The sequence below is a fragment of the Lepidochelys kempii genome, chromosome 3, assembly GCF_965140285.1.
Source record: "Lepidochelys kempii isolate rLepKem1 chromosome 3, rLepKem1.hap1, whole genome shotgun sequence".
NCBI classification, from domain to species: domain Eukaryota; kingdom Metazoa; phylum Chordata; order Testudines; family Cheloniidae; genus Lepidochelys; species Lepidochelys kempii.
This window is the reverse complement of record NC_136382.1, coordinates 12,696,588-12,719,462: the sequence shown is the minus strand read 5'-3', so window position 1 is coordinate 12,719,462 and position 22,875 is coordinate 12,696,588. Positions and strand designations below refer to the sequence as shown.

The window sequence follows — 22,875 nt, the reverse complement described above, 5'->3', positions numbered from 1 at the left end:
TTCTATGTCAGATACAGACATGTACACACACAAAATGATTTGGGAACATAGCTGTGCTCTCTCACAAATCAGAATTTACATCTCCTGCTTCCCTTCCTTTTGTTTGTTGCTTGTCTTCTTAGACTTCAAGCTCTTCAGGGCATGGTCCATTTCTACTTTTATGTCAGTACAGCACCTAGCACAAAGGGGTCCATGATCAGAGCCTGGAGGCCCTACCATAATGTAAATATTAATTCATAACACTGATAATCAGCACTGGAAAAAATCCCCACCCCCACCTCCAATTCTGTATTGAAATTCAGGTTAAATTTCATGAGGATCTGGCAGATCAGAGTAATCACGAATTTGTTACACATGTCATTTGTTACATTGGCTAGCTGTCCATGTGTCTTCCTTGTCCTGACCCTCTTAGGACTGATGATGGAGAAGAGGCACAGCACAGGTACAGCCTACGGTGATGAGCTGCTTCTCCAGCCGGTAGGTGTGCTGGCAGCCTCTCTGCTCCCGTCGGAGAACAAGGATCTCCTGCTGGATGGGGACGGAGTTCATGCTGTAGTCCTCCTGCCCCAAGGCGTTCACGCAGCTGTAATGGCGGCACTTGGCCTCGGCGATCACTTCGGGGAACCGGTTGGGATCCTTGGTCATGCTGTGAATCAAGACACAAAGAGAATGAATTCTGTGAAATTGCTATTCCTCGGAGGACAATGCAGAGTGGCAGGGTCTGAGTCTCCTCCATGAATCACTCAACAGATCAGTGTTTATTCTCACCCAATAACCTATTTCCAAATGGGGTGACCAGACAGCAAGTGTGAAAAATCAGGGTGAGGGTGGGGGGCATTAGGCCCCTATGTAAGGCAAAGCCTCAACTATCGGGACTGTCCCTATACAATTGGGACAACTGGTCACCCTATTTCCAAATGAGGTCCGTGAAGGATGTTTCTGGAGAAGCATAGAGATGATGCACTTAGGAACCACGCAGTATACAATCTTGGGGCTAATTCATGAGCCTAAGCTTGTGATCAATTTTTAGCCTGAAGCAAACAGATTGATAGGCCTTGTAATTTTATTCTACTTAATAAATAGATGCTATTCTTAGTCTGGACATGGCTATGTTTACTGTAAATTTGCCCAGAGAATAGGAATATTGGAGTGACCACACAAGATCAGACCAATGGTCCATCTAGCCCATGATCCTATCCCCGACAGAGGCTAGAATATCCTGTAGCAGTGAGTTTCCTAGGTTCATTATGCACTGTGCAAAGGTACTTCCTTCTATTCATTTTATATTTTTATCCTTTTTCCCCCTTACATGCCTACTGATCTGCATTAGGAGACACAGTAAAAGGAATCCCCCTGTGTTATTTAGTTTAGAGTGATTTCCTAGAAATGGCTGAAAATTTAGGAGAGTGTTTTTAATTCCTCTGTATCAGATAAATGTAGCAGTGCTCTGGCTGAGGACACCTAGTGGAGTTCCATGGCAAATTCACCCAATACCCTTTGCAAATGCTGGAAGCACACAACGACCTTCTTGTTCACAATGGGAACATGCGGATAATTGTGCAGTGCAGCGTGGCCAGTGCATTTCCAGGCAATGGGATGTGCCTGTTACCTGTAATCCCAAGGAGATATAGACCGGTTCCTGACATCATGAGCCATTCTGATAGCATGACTGGGGCTGCTGATGTGTATGTTGACTTTCACACTTAGAGGGAATCTGGAATTCTTTTGGGTCTGGCAGTCGTCGCTCATTTTCTCATTAGTGCCTCCTTCCTTGTTGGGTACAGTCCGTACAACCCTCCCATGGGCTGGTTTAGCCGAGAGCACCAGGATCAGCAGCAGTGTCCTGAACTGAAAGAGAGAAACATCTTTCTTGATTCTATTCAGATCAGAGTTTGGAATTGACAAGGGCATCAAACAACTCCAGTGACACCTCACTCGGGAATCTCTTGTGAAGGAAGAGCAAAGCACAAGCGAAGCACGGTGAACAGTGATTTAGAGTGAAGGCCAATTCATCCATCCCGGGGAATCAGCGCTGGATTATGGTTACCATTCACCCGCAGCTCTAGCTCAGCTGGGTATAACATACTGGCCAGCACAGCAGCAGAGGCTTATGCTGCTTCCAATGGAAGACAATTCAAAGGTGGACAGAGCCCAGAGTTTTCAAGAAAATCTTTGTTTATGGTTATCTTTGTCTTTAAAATAAATAGTTGCACTCAGTAGAGATGCCTCTTCTAAGAACTATGACAGGTCCTGCTCTTGGGGGTTGATTATTATCAAGCTAGGATGCACAAGGCTGGATATGGAAGAGAAGCAGCTAGATGGTCCGCACCTCTGCAAAATCGAGCCACTTAGGAGCCTAAATATGGATTTAGGTGCCTAACTTTAGACACCCACATTTGAACATTTTGGCTACAGTGACTTGCCCAAAGCCAGCGCTGGCAGAAACAGAACCCAGGATGCTTGACTCCCTAGCTTGATCCAGAAGGCCACAGCTGCCCACTTGCATTGTCCCAGTCTCTTTTACACTTCTCCCTTTCCCCTACTCCCTTTTACTGCATCTGGTAGAGTACTTTTCAATGCAAAGTCCAGTCCATTTTCCCTGGTCTCTCTGTGCATGCAGGGGGCTCCAGGGACATAACCAAACATTGGAAATGCTGGGGAGGAGGGCACAGTGAAATCCAGCAAGGGGGGAGGCAGACACCATCACAAGGAGCAAAGCTAAGGACAAACAACAGAATCAGATAGTGGTGCTCTAAGCAGGATAAAGGCAAAGGAGCAAATCCAAGCCAATGAGAGACAGACCAGCCAAAGAAAATCTCTGTCCCTGTTAAGCAGAAAAGTAGGATCAGAGAAAGCCAGCTCCACAGCGGTTGGATTTGGATCCAGGACTGGATCGTTCCTATCCGATCGTTTCCCAAAGTCCAGGGGTGTTCAGATCAGGGGGATTTTCTGCAGATCCATGTCTACACATGGCCCAGGACATGAAGTGAGTGCTGGGTGAACAGGTTTGGATGAGATTCAAGGCTGAAGATTCAGGCGATCGAATCGCTCCTGGAAAGGTTATATCACACGCGGGCACCTGAGGAATGCTGCGCGTTCTCTCTTGGCTGAAGCTTTCAAAAAGGGGAGTACAATGCTAAGCTTTTAAATCCACACTGTGGGACCTGGTTCTCCAAAGTGTCCCAGCAATCAGGGAGGGCCTAATTTAGATGCTCAAAGTTAAGCTAAGCTTCAGAGAGGCCAAAGTATCCTCTACACCTCTCTGCCCCAGCACATCAGCTCTAACTGGCAAGTAGCATCCCCAGCTCTGTCAAGCCCAGGCCTCCCTACAGCCCTGCCCCAGCCTGCAGGATTCCTGACCTGCAATCATCCCTGCTAGGCTACATCCTTGGCCACGGTGCTACTCTGCCAAAGTCCCTCCGCCCTCAAACAGCCCCTGCAAGCCCTGAGGCCTCCTGCACCGCTCTGCCAAAGAAACTCAGCCCGGAGCTGGAGGAATTACCCCCTTCTTTTCCAGCCCCCAGCCTGCCTTTGGCAGAGTTGGCAATCGTGCCAGCTGGGTCCTGCGGTTTTGTGGCACACACAAAGACAGCCCTGCCATCCCAAAGCACTCGGCAATCACGGGTCAGGCCCCGACAATCATGAGATTTTTTTAAAAATAATAATGATTATTATTGGCTGCTTTTGATTTGGCTTCTGGTTTGGGGGGCGGTTGGGGTGCACTCGTGTCATGTGCTCAAGCTTTGCGGTGCTAGACACTCCCTTTGTCTTTGGAGTAAAAGCTGAGACGCTGACGCACCAAAACAGGGAACATTGCAAGAGTGTTGCTGCCATCCCGGGCTGTGGAAGGGGAAAACCCAGACACATTCCTGTTGAAGACAGGATTCAAACCCACATTCGTCAAAGGTTACAGCCGGGTGGCGGGGCAACCCAGCATCCGGGCAGGTGCCAAGGACTAAACGTGCCCGGCAACCCAACGGGGGACAGTCACAGCTGAGCGGCTTTGGCGGCACTGTGGGAAGAGGTGCCTGCCTCGCTGAAGCTTTGCGTAGCTCCATCAGGCTCGCATTGACTCCCCTGGGTATGCAGCCCTTTTGAAAAATCAGTGGATAAGGGCAATGAGCTGAAAGTCAGGGTTCAGTTCTCAGCTCTGACACTGACCTGCTCTGTGTCCTTAGGCAAATCGCCTTCCTGTCAGCTTCTCTTTCCCCACCCAAGCTTTGTCTGCTTAGATTGTAAGCTGGTCGAGGCAGGGGCTCATAGACTTTAAGGCCAGTAGAGACCACCATGATCATCTAAGTCTGACCTGCTGCACATTGCAGGCCACGGAACCTCATCCACCCACTCCTGGAATAGACCCCTAACCTCTGGCTGAGTTACTGAAATCCTCAAATCATGGTTTAAAGATTTCAAGTTACAGAGAATCCACCATTTACACTAGCTTAAACTTGCAAGTGACCCAGGCCCCATGTTGCAGAGAAAGGTGAAAATAACTGGGGGTCTCCTCCAATCTGACCCAGGAGAAAATTCCTTCCTGACCCCAAATACGGGGGTTAATTTGATCCCGAGCATGCGGGCAAGATCCATCAGCCAGACACCTGGGAAAGAATTCTCTGTAGTCACTCAGAGCCCTTCCCATCTAGTGTCCCAAAACTGTCTCTGTCGATGAACTTATACAGTGCCACTCCCAATCCGGACCAGTAAGTGGCACTGTCATTACAACTAAATAACAATAACGCACAGTCCTGTCCCCCTCGGAAGGGCTCCTTTCAAAACAGGCTTGGGGTAGGTTATTGAAACAGCGAAGGGCAGCTTGCACCGCCAGTGGAGAAATGGCAGAGGTAAGTCCCCAGGGCTATCAACCCAGCACTTCTCACCAGCCCTAAATCCACTTGAGAAAGCTTTAAAGAAAATCCCAAACTCGTCCCACTGCCCGAGGGCTTAATCATGCTGCCTGTGAGTAGCTCCCACTGCAGGCAAGAGGAGTCACTCATACGCACCTCTGGCATAAGTGGTCCCTTGGTAGGGTTACCAGATAGCAACTGTGAAAAACGGGACAGGGGGCTGGGGGCAATAGGCGCCTATATAAGAAAAAGTCCCCAAAAACGGGACTGTCCCTTTAAATATGGGACGGATGCTCACCCTCGCCCTTGGTGTCCAAAGGAGTGAGATTTGTGGCCACCTGGGTTAAATAAAAGTACTCACCAGTGAGGGGTGTCTTGCAAAAGCCATGGCGATCTCTCTTCCGCTGCAGAGCTGGACTGTCTGAAGCAGTAGGTGAGTATCCTTCTGCAGGAGGTCTTTCACTGCGAATATATCGATCAGCCAGCTACAGCTCCTTTTTATAAGGGTTTTCAATCACTCCCATCATTTCCATTGCAGCGAAGATGTGGCTTCTCCACCCTTCCTTGCGGTTCTGGGTCAGGAGGAGCTGACATTTGACGTTTTCTATGCCACATCCTCAAGCTGTTACGGGGGGGAGGCAGAAAGGAAAATACACGTGATGAACCGACTACCCAGATATCAGAATCCCAGACCAAATGATCAGATGCAGATAAAGTGATAAATAAGAGATAAAATAGCCCGAAAGAGATGTAGACTGGTGCCATCCGTTTTTGCACTTGTGTTGTCAGCATTTTTTTCTTTCTTCATATTAGTCAGTTCTCTCTCCATGCGTCTGCCACAGACACACACACCTATGTAGACAGACCTAAATACTGCCTACAAAAATCTACGTACAAGAACATTAAGATCACAAAGTCAAGCACTCAAAAGTTAGATTGCTGGTGCCACTTTAATTAAGTGCCCATGTACCTGAGCATGACAGTACAGTCTTTAACTACATGATCACCTGCTAGTTCCTCTACCGGTCCCCTGCCTCATTCTGTGCCCAGGCTGGACAGTGCATGGGGCAGCAGGCTACAAGACAAGAAAGGATGTTCCCTTGTGGTTAAAGGCACTGGGGACTAGGCTATATTCCTGACTCATTTCTGAGACGAGAAGAAAGTATTTTGTTTTGCCCATGATAAAAAAATTCCTTTGGAAAGCTCTTGGACCCCTATATTTTGGGGCATGGACTTGAAACTTGTCAAGGGTTTCGGTGTTCTTTGAAAATTCTCCCAAATTTGGCCAAATTATAAGCCTTTGAAAAACCCCAATTCCCACATGCTCAGTAGAGACTTCTCAGCGCTGAGCCGTTAAAATCCCTGAAGATTCTGACCTCACTGTGCATGTTGGAGCCTCTCTCAGGTCCTAGTACCGTTGACCAGACTGCGCATCCCCACAAAGTGATTAAGTATGGTCCTTCCAGTTCAGGGCTACATGGGACAAGCTGGACTTTCCCTGTAATGGCTGCTCAGGACCAAGGTGGGGCCGGGCACCAGAACCGAGAGCAGGGACCCTGCCTCTCCTATGTTCTCCGTGACTTCTCTGTTGGCAACCAGGCAGTGTGGAAGAGGAAGTCACTGGGTTCAAATGCAGAGGGGACAAGAGCTGGACCTAGGAGGGGAAGGTGTGAGAAGGAGATTGGGACAAGAAGCTGGGGTGGAGGAAGACTGGGATTGGTGGCTAGTGTGAGGGAGAGAAGGAAAGTGGGATTGGGTGTTGGGAGGAGAGTGGGATTGACTGGGCAAGGAGACTGGGACTGGAAGCTGGGGATGGAAATGTGGGATACTGGGAGCTAGTCGGGGGGGACACTGAAATTGGAGGAGGTGCCTTTGTAGAGTCTGGAACTGGGAACCAGTGGGGTGCAGAGAAAGAGGTGGGAGAGGAGAGACAGATCTGACAAGGAGCCAGAGTGCAAAGGGAGAACTGGGACTGGCTGGGCAAAGAGACTGGGACAAGACACCAGGGGAGGTGGAAACACCACGATTGGACAAGAAGCCTGGGTAGGGAGACTGGGAGCTGATGGGGAACATGGGTGGGTGGTGACTGGAGGCCAAGGGGGAGAAAGATGGATTGGGAGGGCAGAGAACTGGGACTGGCAGGGCAAGGAGCCAGGAGTGTGTCGTGGGAACGGGGAATGGTTTGGCAAGGAGACTGGATGGGGGAAAGACTGGAACTTGCTGGGCAAGGAACGTGTACAACCTTAATTCACCCCCTTGTGCATACATATTATGATATAGTTTTTAGTTACATGGTCACATAGTATTCTTTTTCCCAGGACCTCTGCCTCATTCAGTGCTCAGGATGGACCTGCTCTGGGGATGAATCAGGACTGTGCAGTGAAGGAGACATCTCTGCAGGGCCCCATCCTCCTTTGTTGCAGAAGCTGGAAGGTGTGCAGTGAATAAGGCAGGGGACTGCAGGAAGAGAAAGGATGGTCTCACGATTAAGGCAGTTAAATGCTGTCCTGGAGAACTGGAGTCTATCCCTTCCTCTGCCAGAGTTCCTGTGTGGTGCTGGGCAAGTCACTTAAACCAAACTTTTCACAGGTGGTTACTAACTGCGTGTGTCTGGGTACCTGCCTTGAGACCCTGCAGTCTGATTTGCAGAAGTACTGAGCACGCATAGCTGCAATGGGACCTGTGTTTTGACCATGTAGAGGGCTATACAATGATAAGTACCCTGAAAAATGAGGTTCCCTAAGCACCTTTCAAACTGGGCACTCAAAATGTATGGCTGCTTTTGACCTTAAGCTCCCTGTGCTTCAGTTCCCCCTCTATCAAATGGGGATAATACCAGCCCTTCATCTCAGAGCGGGGATTGTAAAAACATATGAATTGATGTTTGTGTGAGCACTCCGATACTATTGTGATGATCAGAGAAGCGCGGGAGGCACTCAGTGATTCAGTCTTCTGGGCAGGGTTCACACTGAACAATGAGGAGAAATCGAAATATTGAATGACTCATCTATCCTCACACTGAATGAGGCAGGAGTCTGTGGGGCAAAATAGTATGTGATCACATAATTAAAATCTTTTTCATAATGTACATGCACAAGGGGACCATACTGAGTTTGTACAAGCAACCATAACTTTTGTATTTCCTTCTTTCTGAGTGCTTGATTTGGCAACCTTAAATAATGTTGTTGTTGTTGATCTCAGGAGGGTTTTGCTTCTAATTCATATTTAGGAGATGCATGAATATTGCAAAAAATCCAAAACACATACTTGAAAATTTGTTAGAATAAAGCATGTGCACCCTCTTTGACTCTATGATGGGGTATACGATCCCTCAGAGGCTGGGGATGGTCAGGGGGATGACCAAGAAAGCCTTGTAAATTTCCCTTTATGCATACATTGTGCTTGAGAGGGCATTTGCCCTGGGTTAGTGTGTCTGGGCAAGGGTTCTGAATGGGCCTGGGGCCCCTGCATTGGAAGGTCATGCCATGCATAGAGGGCAGCATGGAGGATCCTAGTAAAGAAGCCCTCAAGACTGCCATCCTTGGCAAAGTGTCACCTGGAGCTAAGACGTCAGATATAAGCTGTGGGCTCGGGCCAACTTTTGCCAGGACTTGAAGGTAGGCTAAGGGAGTTGAGCTTACTCTGGTGGGCAAGATGGAGCCACTGAAGGTATCTGAATAGAGGTGTGAAGTGAATGGCTGGGGGAAATAATTTTAGCAGCTGCACTTTGGATGGACTAGAGGGGAGCAATGAAGAGCAAAGAGGGCAGAGAGGAACAGCCAGGCAATGGAGCATAATGGTTAAAGCCCTGGCCTGGGACTTATGAGACTTGGGTTCTGTTCCTGGCTCTACTCCCTGCTTGCTGGGTTATGTTGGGCAAATAATTTCACTCTCTGCCTCAGTTTCTCTATCTGGAAAATGGGGATAATAAGATTGCCCTTTCTTAGTAAAGAGCTTTGAGATCAACAAACACACTAAATAAGATTATCCTTGGATCATTATAGTAAACAGAACCATTCAACTCCATTCAGCATACACTTATTGTGTTGTGAGCTCTCCCAGATGGATCCTCATTCACTCCTGGACAGAGCTCATTACAGGATGAGACCCTTGGGCCCATTTTTTGCAAGAGCTCATCTTAGCATTGCTGTACATGCTTTTATTAAACACAGTGTAAAGGATCACAGTATGTGAAGTACTAAAAAGCAATGCTTATGTACCTGCCATTAACTCCACATGCGATGGGCTGGCAGCACTGAAAATACTCAGAGAAATGTGGTCAAGGAACCCTGGATTTGGATCACTGGTTTTGAATTTATGGTGGTTTCCCAGATTAGAAATGAAAGCTCAAAAAACCCCAACCCCTCAAAAGAAGTGGGAAAGTGACAGACTGTCATGCCGTGAAACAGCAACAGACACCAGGCTGCCTATCTCGGGGTTTCATCCCGGAGCCATCACAGTTACATTAGACAGCTCATTTTCTTAGCATTGTATTTTTCTTTGGTTAGTGAATTTGGTACTGGTGGACAAATAATTGCACTGGAGATCGGGGCCTCTCTTTAACCACTGAACTGACGTATCATGAGCCCTGAAAACTCTCCTCACAAGCACCTCATCCCTGTTGCCCAGGAACCCCCTCTAAAGCTTTCTGTCTGTCTAGATACTTACATGGCCCCCATCACCCATGCATCTTATTGTGGATTTTGGCCTCACAACAGCCCCGTGAAGTATTTGGGGAACTGAGGCACAGCATAGGTTAAGTCACTCACCCAAGGCCACCCAGGCAATCTGCGGCTGAGCGGGGAATTGACAACAAGTTGCCTACGATAGTGGTTTTCAAACCATGGGTCGCGACCCAGTTCTGGGAATGGAAGGCACTGGGTCATGGCCGCTCTGGTCAGCATCGCTGACTGAGCCATTAAAAGTCCCATTGGCAATGCTGCCCAGCTAAGGCAGGATAGTCCCTACCTGTTCCGACATCGCGCTGCATCCCGGAAGCAGCCAGCAGGTCCGGCTCCTAGGCAGGGGGGAGGCATGGGGCTCCACGTGCTGCCCCTGCCGCGAGCAATGGCCAATGGGAGCTGGAGGAGGGGGAGATGCCTGTTAGCGAGAGCCGCGAAAAGCCACTTGCACACTTCCACCTGGAGCGCAGCATGGGCCGCGATGCCAGGACAGGCAGCACGCCTGCCTCTGCACCCCAGCTGCGCCACTAACCAGGAGTCACCGGAGGTAAGCCCGTGCCCCAAACCTGTACCCCAATCCCCTACCCCAGCCCTGAGCCCCCCCAAACCTGAAGCCCCTTCCTGGAACCCAAACCCCTCATCCCTGGCCCCACCCCAGAGCCTGCACCCCCAGCCCAGAGTCCTGACCTCCTCTGGCACCCCAACTCCCTGCCCCAGCCCTGAGCCCCTCCCACACCCCAAAACCCTCATCCACAGCTCCGCTGGGTCGCGGGCATCAACAGTTTTCTTTAATTGGGTCGCCAGAAAAAAAGTTTGAAAACCACTGGCCTAGGGGGCACACCCCAACCCTATGCACTCAACCATCCTTCCTCATGCCGCTCATCAGGAAGCAGATTGGTGATAAGCGTGATGGTGGTCTCTGTGCTGTGACCTGGGGGGAGCCCACCACGCTCATGGCCGTGCATAAAATTTCCTAGCAGAGCTGCCCAAAACAAGCGCTCCTTTCGCTATTGCTTTGCATGGCTTTTTTTGAGACAATAAGACCAGGCTCCATTTCACCAACCTCAATGTTGAATCAAGAATTGCACAGACACTTTCCATATAACTAGAACTTAGATGCCAGTCGTTTCTCTCCACCCCCACCATTAGGGGAAAATACACCACTGATAGAACGTGATGCTGAGTTCTTGTTGACCTTTATTCACCCTTGCCAGGACATGGAGGGACCATTTCTAGGTGTTCAGATACTATGGTGATGGGCCCTGTACAATAACTAGTGTAGAATAATCGAATTGTTCTAGCATGAATGTAGTACTTCACATGTTCAAAGCACTTCATTATTGTTGCTTTGGTCTGGGGTAGCAACCAAGGGTTCCCAGCCCACTTTGCTAGACACTATACAAACATACGACAAAAGGTGATCCCTGCCTTGAAGAGCTTACAATTTAAGTATAAGATGAGAAACAAGAGGTAGATGCAACAAATAACTGGGGGAGCACAGAGCAACACTGAGACAATTACGATTATCATGATAAGCAGGGGTCACTCAGAGATAAACACTGTACAGATTATTTTAGAATCCTGACAACATTACTGTGAGGTGGATGGGTGAGCGTACTGCAGTACTAGGCATAGGGAGACACAGGAAACTGACCATAACAGCTGTTGCAGATAGCTCCCTGTGTGGACACTCGATTCCAGAATAAAAGTCACTCGATTCCAGAATAGTTACCCCACCGTGGAAGCGGAGTAATTATTCTGAAACAATAGTGACTTTTACTCCAGCCTAGAGTGTCCACACACAGAGAAGTTCCAGAATAGCTATTCCAGTCAATTCCCTCCTTGTAGACAAGCCCGGAGACAGAAGGTGAAGTAACTTTCCCACAGCCACATGGTAAATTCCAAGGCAGTACATTAAAACACAGGACTTCCTAACTCAACTTTGTGTTCGTTCCTCCAGTCCACACTACCTTTGTAGAAAGATAGGGACTAGAAAGCCATTATAGAGTCAGATTTTTAAGACCAAGAAGCCCCATTATGATCAACTAGTCTGACCTCCTGCAGAGTATTTCATTGTTTGCCTTATAATTCCTCCTTAAAACTCTTCTTCACTGGCATGCAGAGTCCACTGCCCATCATGCTGATCAATGTTTCCTTGTGCTCCCCTGTCTGTCTGTATCCATCTGTTGTTTCTTGTCATACACTTAGTTTGTATGCTCTAAGTATCTGGAGGGGCTGACTTTTTGCTCTGTGTTTGTACAGTGCCTAACACAATGGCCTCTTGCCCGAGAACCATACCCATCAACCCTTAGTGTCATTGCCACTTGTAATCTTGATTTTTGGACCCGGACACTTATCTGGTAGGAATCATGTTGACACCAGCCACTCGTGTCACATTAACTTTTGATATTTCAGGTCACTACAGTCACCATCCCGCTGGCTCCTCTCTTTGGATGACAGCAACTTTCATGACACATTTTCTCTTCTGACTGCTTCCTGTTTGCCAGTAATGGCCCAGACTGTCATCAGTCTCTACATCCACAGATGAACACGACGACAAATGGAACGTGGAAGGAGACCGAGTGACAGTAGAATTACCAACGTTGCACATTTACAGGTCAACAATTGACCTATTTTCTGGTCTTTTCTTTTTCCTAATTGACTGTTTGAGGTAAAGGAACAGAGCAAAGCGTTGCGTTGTATATTGGGTTAGATTTTGCAGGTATCTCATCAAATGGAAATAAGTACAGGCAGCGCAATGGTGACATTTTTTAAGGTTTCCAAACACTTTCCATTATCGCCCCCTATTTTTGATTACGTAACTTCAGCAAACTTTGTAACTTCAGCAAATATTAACTTCTCGAGCTGAAATTTTCCATGCTCGGCACTTGCCTTGGGTTGAAGTTTAATGACACATTCATCAAGAAGGTTGCACTCATTTTCCAGGCGGTCCATCCAAAAGAGGTGATTTTTTGATACATAAAACAAATCTCCAGGCACTGTTTGAACAATTTTCACATCACAGGCTAAAGGAGCAGGGAATCCAGATTTGGCAGGGATGTAGTGCAGAGGTCAGAGGGGTGCCTTTTACTGGTGTCATGAGAATCTGCCCATATTTGACTGAGTTACAATTAAGAATATCACCATTTTCACAGTGGAATTCATTGCACTCTTTGGCTGAAGTTTCTAAGGCACCTTACGGAGTTATGTGATCAACAGCCATTGAATTTCGTAAGAACATAAGAACGGCCCTACTGGGTCAGACCAAAGGTCCATCCAGCCCAGTAACCTGTCTTCTGACAGTGGCCAGTACCAGGTGCCCCAGAGGGAATGAACAGAACAGGTAATCATCAAGTGAGCCACCCCCTGTCGCTCATTCCCAGCTTCTGGCAAACAGAGGCTAGGGACACCATCCCTGCCCATCCTAGCTAAAAGCCATTGACAGACCTATCCTCCATTAATTTATCTAGTTGTTTTTTGAACCGTGTTACGGTCTTGGCCTTCACAACATCCTCTGGCAAGGAGTTCCACAGGTTGACTATGTGTTGTGTGAAGAAATACTTCACACAATATCAGTTGAATTTGCATGCTGAACTCCCTTAGATGCCTTTGAAAACTTCTTCCTACCAGCCCACTGAGCCTCCTGCATCGCTTTGAGACAAATGTATGCAGTGACAGCTCTGAACAGGACATAGACACTGGTGCTATTGAAATACCTTTTGGCACAGAGGAAGGCCTATGAGCCAGGGGACTGTGAGTCAAAGACTCATCTGTTCCACTTACTGATATTAATAATTTTCTGTAATTCATCACCTTTCCTACTGAGCAAGGCAGGTATCATTCCCCGATGGGTAGCTAAGAACACCCAGTGCACAAGTGCGCTGCTGACAGTGCTGAGAATAGAAAGTAGGTGTACAATGTGGCAGACCCAAATTTCATCCACTTACTTGCCCTGCCTTTCAGAAGGACTATGCAGTCTGTATGTGCTGGGCTATGGCATGTCAGCTAGTTCTACAGAGCCACAAAGTATGTTGAGACCCCCATGGTTAGATGAACGAGCACTATGCAACACAAATCACAATTAAAAAACCAAGGAGGACCCAGGAGTCCCCGTTCTCAGCCCTTTTCCAAATGTCACCTCTAAGATCACATCCCCCTTCCGGAGTCGGGAGGTCTACTGCTGTTGAGCACAGGTGCATGTGATGGAATTGCTTTGTTTCTCCAGTCTGCTTTAAATAAAAACACCTTGGAAATTTAACTCAAAAAATGAATTTCAAGCCCATCAAGGGGTGAGCAAACTTTTTGGTCTGAGGGCCACATCAGGGTTCTGAAACTGTATGGAGGGCCAGGTACTCCCACACCTATCCAACCACTCCCTATCCCCTGACCTCCTCCCAGAACCTCCGCCCCATCCAACCGCCCCCTGCTCCCTGTCCCCTGACTGCCCCCCAGGACTCCCACACCTATCCAACCACTCCCTATCCCCTGACCTCCTCCCAGAACCTCCGCCCCATCCAACCGCCCCCTGCTCCCTGTCCCCTGACTGCCCCCCAGGACTCCCACACCTATCCAACCACTCCCTATCCCCTGACCTCCTCCCAGAACCTCCGCCCCATCCAACTGCCCCCTGCTCCCTGTCCCCTGACTGCTCCCCGGCACTTCCACACCTATCCAACCACTCCCTATCCCCGACCTCCCCCCAGAACCTCCGCCCCATCCAACTGCCCCCTGCTCCCTGTCCCCTGACTGCCCCCCAGGACTCCCACACCTATCCAACCACTCCCTATCCCCTGACCTCCTCCCAGAACCTCTGCCCCATCCAACTGCCCCCTGCTCCCTGTCCCCTGACTGCCCCCCAGGACTCCCACACCTATCCAACCACTCCCTATCCCCTGACCTCCCCCCAGAACCTCCGCCCCATCCAACCGCCCCCTGCTCCCTGTCCCCTGACTGCCCCCAGGACTCCCACACCTATCCAACCACTCCCTATCCCCTGACCTCCTCCCAGAACCTCCGCCCCATCCAACTGCCCCCTGCTCCCTGTCCCCTGACTGCCCCCCAGGACTCCCACACCTATCCAACCACTCCCTATCCCCTGACCTCCCCCCAGAACCTCCGCCCCATCCAACTGCCCCCTGCTCCCTGTCCCCTGACTGCCCCCCAGGACTCCCACACCTATCCAACCACTCCCTATCCCCTGACCTCCTCCCAGAACCTCCGCCCCATCCAACTGCCCCCTGCTCCCTGTCCCCTGACTGCCCCCCAGGACTCCCACACCTATCCAACCACTCCCTATCCCTTGACCTCCCCCCAGAACCTCTGCCTCATCCAACTACCCCCTGCTCCCTGTCCCCTGACTGCCCTCTGGGACCCTTTGCCCCTTATCCAACCCCCCCACTCCCCGCCCCCTTACCATGCCACTCAGAGCACCAGGACTGGCAACCGTATGCCCGGCCGGAGCCAGCCAGGCCGCCACGCAGTCTAGAGCAGCGGGGCAGGCCAGCAGCTCTCGCAGCCGTGCTGCCCGGCAGGAGCTCGCAGTCACGCTGCCTGGCAGGAGCTTGCAGCCCCACCGCCCACAGCTCTGGCAGCCCGGCGAGCTGAGGCTGCAGGGGAAGGGGGACAGCAGGGGAGGGGCCGGGGGCTAGTTTCCCCAGCCGGGAGCTCAAGGGCCGGGCACGACAGTCCCATGGGCCGGACGGAGCTTGTAGTTTGCCCACCTCTGCCATAAAGCAAATCACTCATGGTCTTTAATCACCTGACTGCACTCTATTTGTCACCGAATAGTGGCACTATAAAGTATGGGATCGGTAAAGGCAGCCTGCCTGTGTGCTGTAGCAACATTGTCATGTCAACTGCTATATGCCAGTAAAACTGGCCCTGGGAAACCTTTCCAGTGCAGACCCGGCCTTAGCAATCCTTGCCCCATAAGGATGGTTTTGTAGGGAAGGTATTTTGGCCTAGGTTCAATGCCCAGTTCTTCCACCGATGCCTTACTGACATTTAATCTCTCCATGCATTAGTCCCTCATCTGTAAAATGGAGACAGGAATACTTTCTTTGTCCATCTTACCGATTTCGATTGTAAGCTCTTTGGGATAGGCACTGGTTTTCACTGTGTGCATGTATGTACGGTGTGTAGCAAAACCTTAATACAAATAAGTAATACTTATTCTGAGTGATTTCGTTTTCCTTGACTCTGCTACCTCCTGCCCGTAATATACCTCACCCACAGACCATGACTGCATCCGCACAACTCTACGCGCCGCTTCTTTCCCTTCGCTACCCGAGACTCTCTAAAATAACATCCTATTGGTTTTCCTACAAGCTCTCCTAGTGCATAGACATTTGCACTTGTTTGACTTGCTTGCAGTTCTGAACAACATGGAAAATCAATGTAATCAAACGGCGAACCAATCAACAAAGAACAAATTCTGGCGGACAAAGAGGTTGCCTAAGTATTTTGTCTTTCCTAGCTCCCATTGAAGTCCACAGCACAACTAGATAAATTCATGGAGGATAGGTCCATCATTGGGAACTAGATAAATTCATGGAGGATAGGTCCATCATTGGGAACTAGATAAATTCATGGAGGATAGGTCCATCATTGGGAACTAGATAAATTCATGGAGGATAGGTCCATCATTGGGAACTAGATAAATTCATGGAGGATAGGTCCATCAATGGCTATTAGCCAGGATGGGAAGGAATGGTGTCCCTAGCTTCTGTTTGCTAGAAGCTGGGAATGAGCGATAGGGGATGGATCACTTGATGATGACCTGTTCTGTTCATTCCCTCTGGGGCACCTGGCATTGCCCACAGACAAGATACTGGGCTAGATGGACCCTAGATCTGACCCAGTATGGCCATTCTTATGTTCTTATGTTCTCCCTGGGTTCTTAAACATTCACCTGTCTGGTACAGCAGCCACGGCCAGCTCTGCCTCTGTATTGTCAGAACCAGCTTTCTTAAAAGATGAGGAGGGATTGTTGTGATGTGTGGCTAGAGCACTCTCCAGGGTTACAATGCAAACCTCACCATTTATTACTTCTTGAGTGTGCCTTCACACCCTGAACAAAATTATGCTCTCAGATTCACACTGTGGGTAGAACGAAGCATTGAGCGGTTAAGCTGTGGTCTCATAATCAGTGGCAGTGCCTGGACTAGATCTGGGAATCCTGACTCCCAGCCCCATGCTCTAACCACCAGTTAAGACACCGTGCTCATTGGCAAATTCTCTTCTGAGGCAGAGGACAGTCGCTCCTGGTTCCTGGTAATCAACACCAAGACATTTTCATTTTAAATTAACTTGGTCATTTGTCAAAAACAGAAGCACATTTCACTCACCATAGCCTCAGTAACAGCTCCTTGATAGAGACAGTGTCACCTAGTGGACAGACCGCTGGCCTGGGACTCAGATATTTGGGGTCTATTCCCAGCTCTGCTGCTGGGCAATCATGGGCAAGTCACATCACCTTTTTATGCCTCAGTTTTCCCATCAGTAAAATGGGCGTGATGATACTGCCCTCGTGAGTAAAATGCTTTGAGATCTCCTAATGAAATGTGCTATGTAAGCGGTAGGTGTTATTATTAATTGTCATCCTTATGCTCACTAAGTGCCCAGGTCCATGCTCCAGATCAGGGCTGACCGTTCCTCCACTCCCAGCGATCTCAATGGAAGTGTAGGTTGCGTAAGCACCTTGCAGCACTTAGCAGAGTCTAACCCACACAGCAGGGAGTTTTTCTCAGTCTGATTGCCACCGTCATCATTGCCACCTGACTCCTTTCCACTCAGATAGCTGTTAGTTAGCATATTATCAAAAAGTTAGTTAGCATATTATCATATTATCACTTTCCACAGTATGCATCCGATGACGTGAGCTGTAGCTCACGAAAGCTTATGCTCAAATAAATTGGTTCGTCTCTAAGGTGCCACAAGTACTCCTTTTCTTTTTGCGAATACAGACTAACACGGCTGCTACTCTGAAACATATTATCAAAGACACTCTGGGGAAAGTCCATGTCTGTATTGAGCTGCTCTTCCTCGAAGGATGCAGCTTGGTTTTGCTGTCTAGGTACTAGCACTTGCTGATTTACTTACAGGCAAGGGCCTTTGTGCCATGTGGCACTGTGGAACTCAATCACCTAGCCGATCCTCTTTTCCCCTCTTGCAGCAGCAGGGGAGCCTGGAATTATGCAGCGATATCAATGAATATCGAAGCGAGTCTTGGCTCTTCAAAGACATCAGTGTGTTTCTTCAAACATCCCACAACATCTGGCGCTCTCAGCGCCCGTCCCCACACAATACAGAGATTATTAGTGAGGCAGTAGCACGGGGAGAACACTTTTGGATTTTCTGATATTTCTGGGATGAGCAAAACCATTGCAAAAAAGTGAAAGATGCCTCCACAGGCCTTAGATCATGGGGGTCTGCTCTTGGGTCTGCTCGTGTCTGCCAGCAGCAGCGAATCAGTGGTGTAGCTGAATCAACGCAATCCCCGAGTTTAGACAGGCAAACCCGCTATATGCCCCAGTGCAACTTACACTGGTTCAAAGCAGAAATAAACTGCAACAGTGGAAATCACCGCTTACAGCTGCTTTGCCTGTCCACACTGCGGGTTTGCAGCAGCACAGCTAACCTGGTGGTTAAACCCCAGTGTAGATAAGGCCTTACCAACTGTAGAGGCTCTAACCAGAGGTCTGGAAGACAGGGAGAGGGTCTGAGAGACACAGGGTGTCATCTAACCTTGTTAGACAGTATGGTGATAAAAAGCCAAAGCCTTAGCTATACTAGAGTGCCCCCTGGTGCACTACATTTGGAACTGCACGATTACTGGGGTATGTGTAGGCCTGAGAGAATGTCCCAGCTCCTCAGCAATAAGAACCAGGAAAACAAAGCAGGGAACAAACCAGCTGGAAGAGTGGAAGATACAACAAACAGCAGCTAATTACAAAATGGCCGCTGTAAGATTACAGCTGTCTGGCTCTGCTCAGTTTAAAAGTCCCAGAAAGCCATGCTGGGGGGCAAGCGAGAAACGTCCTTACAAGAAGGGAACCCTGTGCTGGTGAAAGTTAGGTGGGACCAGGGAGTCACTTAGAAAGAAGCTCCTGGAGATATTGCTATCACCGTTGTATTCCAGGGGCCACGTGTAGACAAGAGTGAGGACACAAAAGATGCTGTGGCAAAAGTCTTGGTGATGGTCCTTTCAAAACAACCAGGCTAGCCCTGTAGCTTTGTAATGAATATCCAAAGCCACCATGCAAAAAAACCAAATCTTATTCTCGGGCCCAGTGTCTCACTTTCCAGATGATCAGGGGCTGGGAGCGTTGTGAAAACAGTTCTCACCTGTCCCAGTAGTTCCAGGGCTACTAACTGTACCCAGCACTGAAATCACTTGTAGGCATTACTTGCCACAACTTCAGGTGCGGGTGGAATGGTGTTTTGTAACAGCGTTTTGGCATTACATCCCAACACAATCACACTGCTTCAGGAACCTGCCTCTTTAGCTCCAAGGGTCCCCAGTTCAAATCCTGCTGCGGTGGCCATCCCAGCTAGAACATTGCAGAACTTTCCCCACCCACTCCCGTAATTGACCCATGCTCTAATCCTTGCTCTGGTGAGCTGGCGCTAGTGCTGTGTGTTTGGTGCCTGGCTCAGAGAGGATAAGGGCCCTATTACTAGTGCCAAGTGAAGGCAAATTTCTTTACCTCAGGTGGTTGAGGCCTATAGCACGGGAGCTAGATGATCAAGGTTCCAGTCTCAGCTCCCTAACTGGGTGAGTGTTGCTTGCGTCTCCTCTCTGAGGCCTACTTTCCCCGTCTGTTCTTGGCAGTACCGACCCTCACAGCTGTGGGAGGTTGATGCTCGGAGTGTGGGAAATGTGCACGAGTTTGAACTGGGTAAGGGGCTGTGGGAGACCATTGGTATAAAGGACTCCATAGAAAGTGAATCTGTATTCAGTGTGTCACATCCTTATCCTCTGGTTCTGTCTGAGGAGATGAAGCTCACTTTGGGCCTAGAAATTAGGTGATTAAATTAAGTTGAGCACCTACCACTGCATTTAGGCACCTAAGAGCTAAATTAGTGCTGATTAAAGTGCGTGGGAATTGAGGGCACTCAGAAGTTCCCAAGATCTCATCATAAGAGAGATGGGAACTGCCCCAGTCATCTCAGTGGGCACAATTAACTGTGAAGCCTTATGAAAAATTAAATATCAACATTGTTAGCCATTTTATTACTGTTGTCTTCAGCAGAAACAACCAGCTACCGTGGGATTGTGGGCCGTCTGAGCAGAGAATCAGCAACCTAACCCTTGCTTTTGGTGCTATCTAATTTGCTAACTGTTATTATTTTCCTTTGGTCCATCATTTGTGAGCTCGGTTCCTGATTGTGATTTGCATTTTTATCCAAGTAAGGAGAGGGATGGGGTCTGCGCTAACAACACAGAGAAAGCCACCACAGAGATGCAGCTCAAAGTCTAAGCCTAAATGTAGGGCAGGAACGCTTCGATCCCAGCTGTGGGGGAAGAATGCCTTCAATTGCGAGAGTCTTGGGCTCAGATCTTTGACCCAAACAATCAAAATGTTGCTGACTCGACCAAGTGCATTCGCTTCATGAGATGGGAATCGAAAGTTTGGTCAGCATAATTAGGTTAAACTGTTTTCTTGATAGTACTGTATTTGCATATTACATAGCCGAGCTTCAGATTTTATCTGTAAATAAGCCCAATTCGGGGCCTCTAGCCATGAAAGTCAATGGGGGGAGGAGGGACTATCTAGGCAGACTTGGGTGTCAGATGGATAATCGCCCCATGACAGGCCCTAGAAGTCAAGGCCTCCAACTAGATCTCATAGCAGCTATGCCAAGAAAAGAGCAAATGTGGTCTTTCATTGAATAGCAAGAATGCTATCCCAGCGCTCAGGAAACATGGTGATGTTAAGATATGGCTGTACGTTCCACTCATCTATTTTTTGCTACCATGATTATTTGCATCTGGGGAAATACAGAGTGATTACAGCTGGGTAGAATCTTGCAAACAAATCGTCTTTTATCGGGGAGGCAAAAAAATGACCTTTTCAGAAATGAAACATTTTGTGAAGCCAGTAAGTTCGTTTTCTTTTGGCAATGCTTAACTTTTCAAAAGTTTTTAATAGAAACTACAAATATTTTTTTTAAAGCTAGCCTGTTGGGCTTTTGTCCTTCATTTTTTCAATTATTAATTATTTTATTAATGAATATTATTATTTGCACTACAGTAGCACCTAGGGGCACCAGCTAAGGACCATGAACCCACTGTGCTAGGCACTATACAAACACAAAACAAAAAGAGAGTCACAATCTTCATTTTAGTTTTTGATCTTCTTCTCCTTGTACATTTAGTCTTCCCACACAGTTGTCTTCTTTGGGCTGTGTGTTCTAACATCCTTATGTTCAGCCATCATTGAACCTTTGTGTTTAGCAGTTCTCACTATACCTCCCTTCTTTTTTGTGTGATTGCGTGCGTTCAGTCAGTAAGCCTTCTTCGTCTTCAGGCATCGACACTGCTGGTTTGTTTTTGCTGTATTGCTGATTTTGATTGGACAGCTCAGCCACCGGGGGTTCCCAAAATCAAACAAAGTGTCTTTTTGAAAACCTGTGATTTCAAACTAAAAAAAAATAAATCATTTTTGAAAATGAAAAATGTGTGTGACAGGGTGTATCTACCTTCCACTGGACCTGCAGGGGTTAATGCAGACTGAGGAAGCCATGCCCCTCCCTCCCTGCTGGACATACTCAGCCTGAAGACAGAGTATAAAGGGAAGCCATGCTGCTCATTTGGGCTGGACTGCCAAGGAGGAAGGATGTGTATTGCAAGCTCCCTCTGGAGAGCTGCGGGAGCCCCAGTCTACACTGACCAGGCACACCAAACCCCAGGCGGACCCTGGACTGCCTACAGAGACCTGCGAGGGAACTGAACCTGTCAGAAACCTCTCCAGGTGGAGATCCCTGGGACCAAAGGACCTGCGGACTGCTGCACCGAAAGACAGGATAGGAAGTGGCCCAGGGAAAATAGACACTGGCCCAGCCATAGTGTTGTGGTGGGATCCCTGCTGACCCAGTAGCGGAACCGTCCGCCACTGTTCGGGGCCTGGGCTGAGATCCGGTGGAGTAGGGTGGGTCCCCTACCACCAGCTACCAACCTCACCCCTGGGGTGGCAGCCTCCTCACATCAGGCCTGTGTTTGTGTGCTGCCTGCCAGAGCTAGGACTACAGGCTGTTTGCTGTTCCACCCTGCCTGAGGACCCCAGACTGCATGTTTGTTGCTCTACACTATCTGAAATCCTAAGACCGAACTGGTTGGGTGCTCTACCTGGCTTGAAGGTCTGAGACCCTGCATAATGGCCCCAAAGAACTCTGACCTCTAGGTCACACTGCCTGAGAGAAAGGGTAGCCCAAAGAACTGACTGCTAGGCCACACACTCCTGTTTTTGTGGCTTAGGCCATCAGAGAGACTCTAGCAGCTGGGGAGTAAAGCCCCCTGCCAACTGTACATGACTGGATACCCCTGAATCGGGTGTATGTACCCAGTGACAATATGCAATAAAAATTATGCAGACAATATCAAACAACAAATCATTCTATTTTGAAAACTAACAGAATGAAAATGAGCTTGGGGATTTTCAACCAAGGTAACAGTCTAATTATGTGGGTACAGATAAAAGGGGCATGCGGAGGGGGAGAACCTAATATGGATGCAATTATACTGCTATAAAAAGTGCTTATGGTAACATAGCTTATTCTGGTTTGGTGTAATTGTCTATACTAGGGTTTTTACAAGTACAACTGTTGTAAAAAATTACATCCCTACCCCATACAGTGACACCAGTAGAATGTCTACATCCAGTCCAGCCCTAAATAACAAGAGTGAAATCCAGGGAAGGTGAAAATGCAAGTTAGTGCTACTGCTGAGACTACAGTAAAGATTTAGGTCTAGATTGTGCTTGAGTAGTTAGTTACATCCACAACCCCACAATGTCTCACTGAAGCCAATAGGTCTATTTGTGTGAGTAAATTCATCGAGGTGTGTAAGGAGTCCATAATTACACAGGCTTACCTCTGGGATCGAGGCAAGAGGTGTTACATTTGCTCCTTGTCTGCACCAAAAATAGCAGGCTGAGGTCAAAATGTTTTCTGTCAGGGACAGCCAATCTTTTTACAAAGCCTGGGACTCAGAAGTTGCTGTAGTACAGGTTTCTTTCACCCTACTCCAACTGCCTGGAAAAGTGAAGAGTTAGGCTAGTTCTACCATACCCCCTTTCTCCTTCCCCATTTTCCTATATCTAGAAAAAAGAAAAGGAGTACTTGTGGCA

At 48.5% G+C, this 22,875-nt stretch overlaps 1 protein-coding gene across 1 annotated transcript; it reads right to left on the bottom strand.

The window, feature by feature from the left end:
- Positions 1-408: 408 nt before the first annotated feature.
- Positions 409-5,232, bottom strand: LOC140908116 (interleukin-17F). The gene is made up of 3 exons (XM_073335083.2): positions 5,206-5,232; positions 1,610-1,848; positions 409-646 (listed from the first exon to the last, which is right to left on the bottom strand). Exons 1-3 carry the CDS (start codon positions 5,230-5,232, stop codon positions 409-411), a joined length of 504 nt encoding a protein of 167 aa, XP_073191184.1.
- Positions 5,233-22,875: the final 17,643 nt, after the last annotated feature.

Excerpts from the sequence above, each read along its gene's own strand:
- LOC140908116 (XM_073335083.2), bottom strand. The coding sequence starts at position 5,232 with ATGGCTTTTGCAAGACACCCCTCACTG. Across the intron at positions 1,849-5,205 it reads TTGCAAGACACCCCTCACTG|TTCAGGACACTGCTGCTGAT; the intron begins GTGAGTACTTTT and ends TCTCTCTTTCAG. Across the intron at positions 647-1,609 it reads ATATCTCCTTGGGATTACAG|CATGACCAAGGATCCCAACC; the intron begins GTAACAGGCACA and ends CTTGATTCACAG.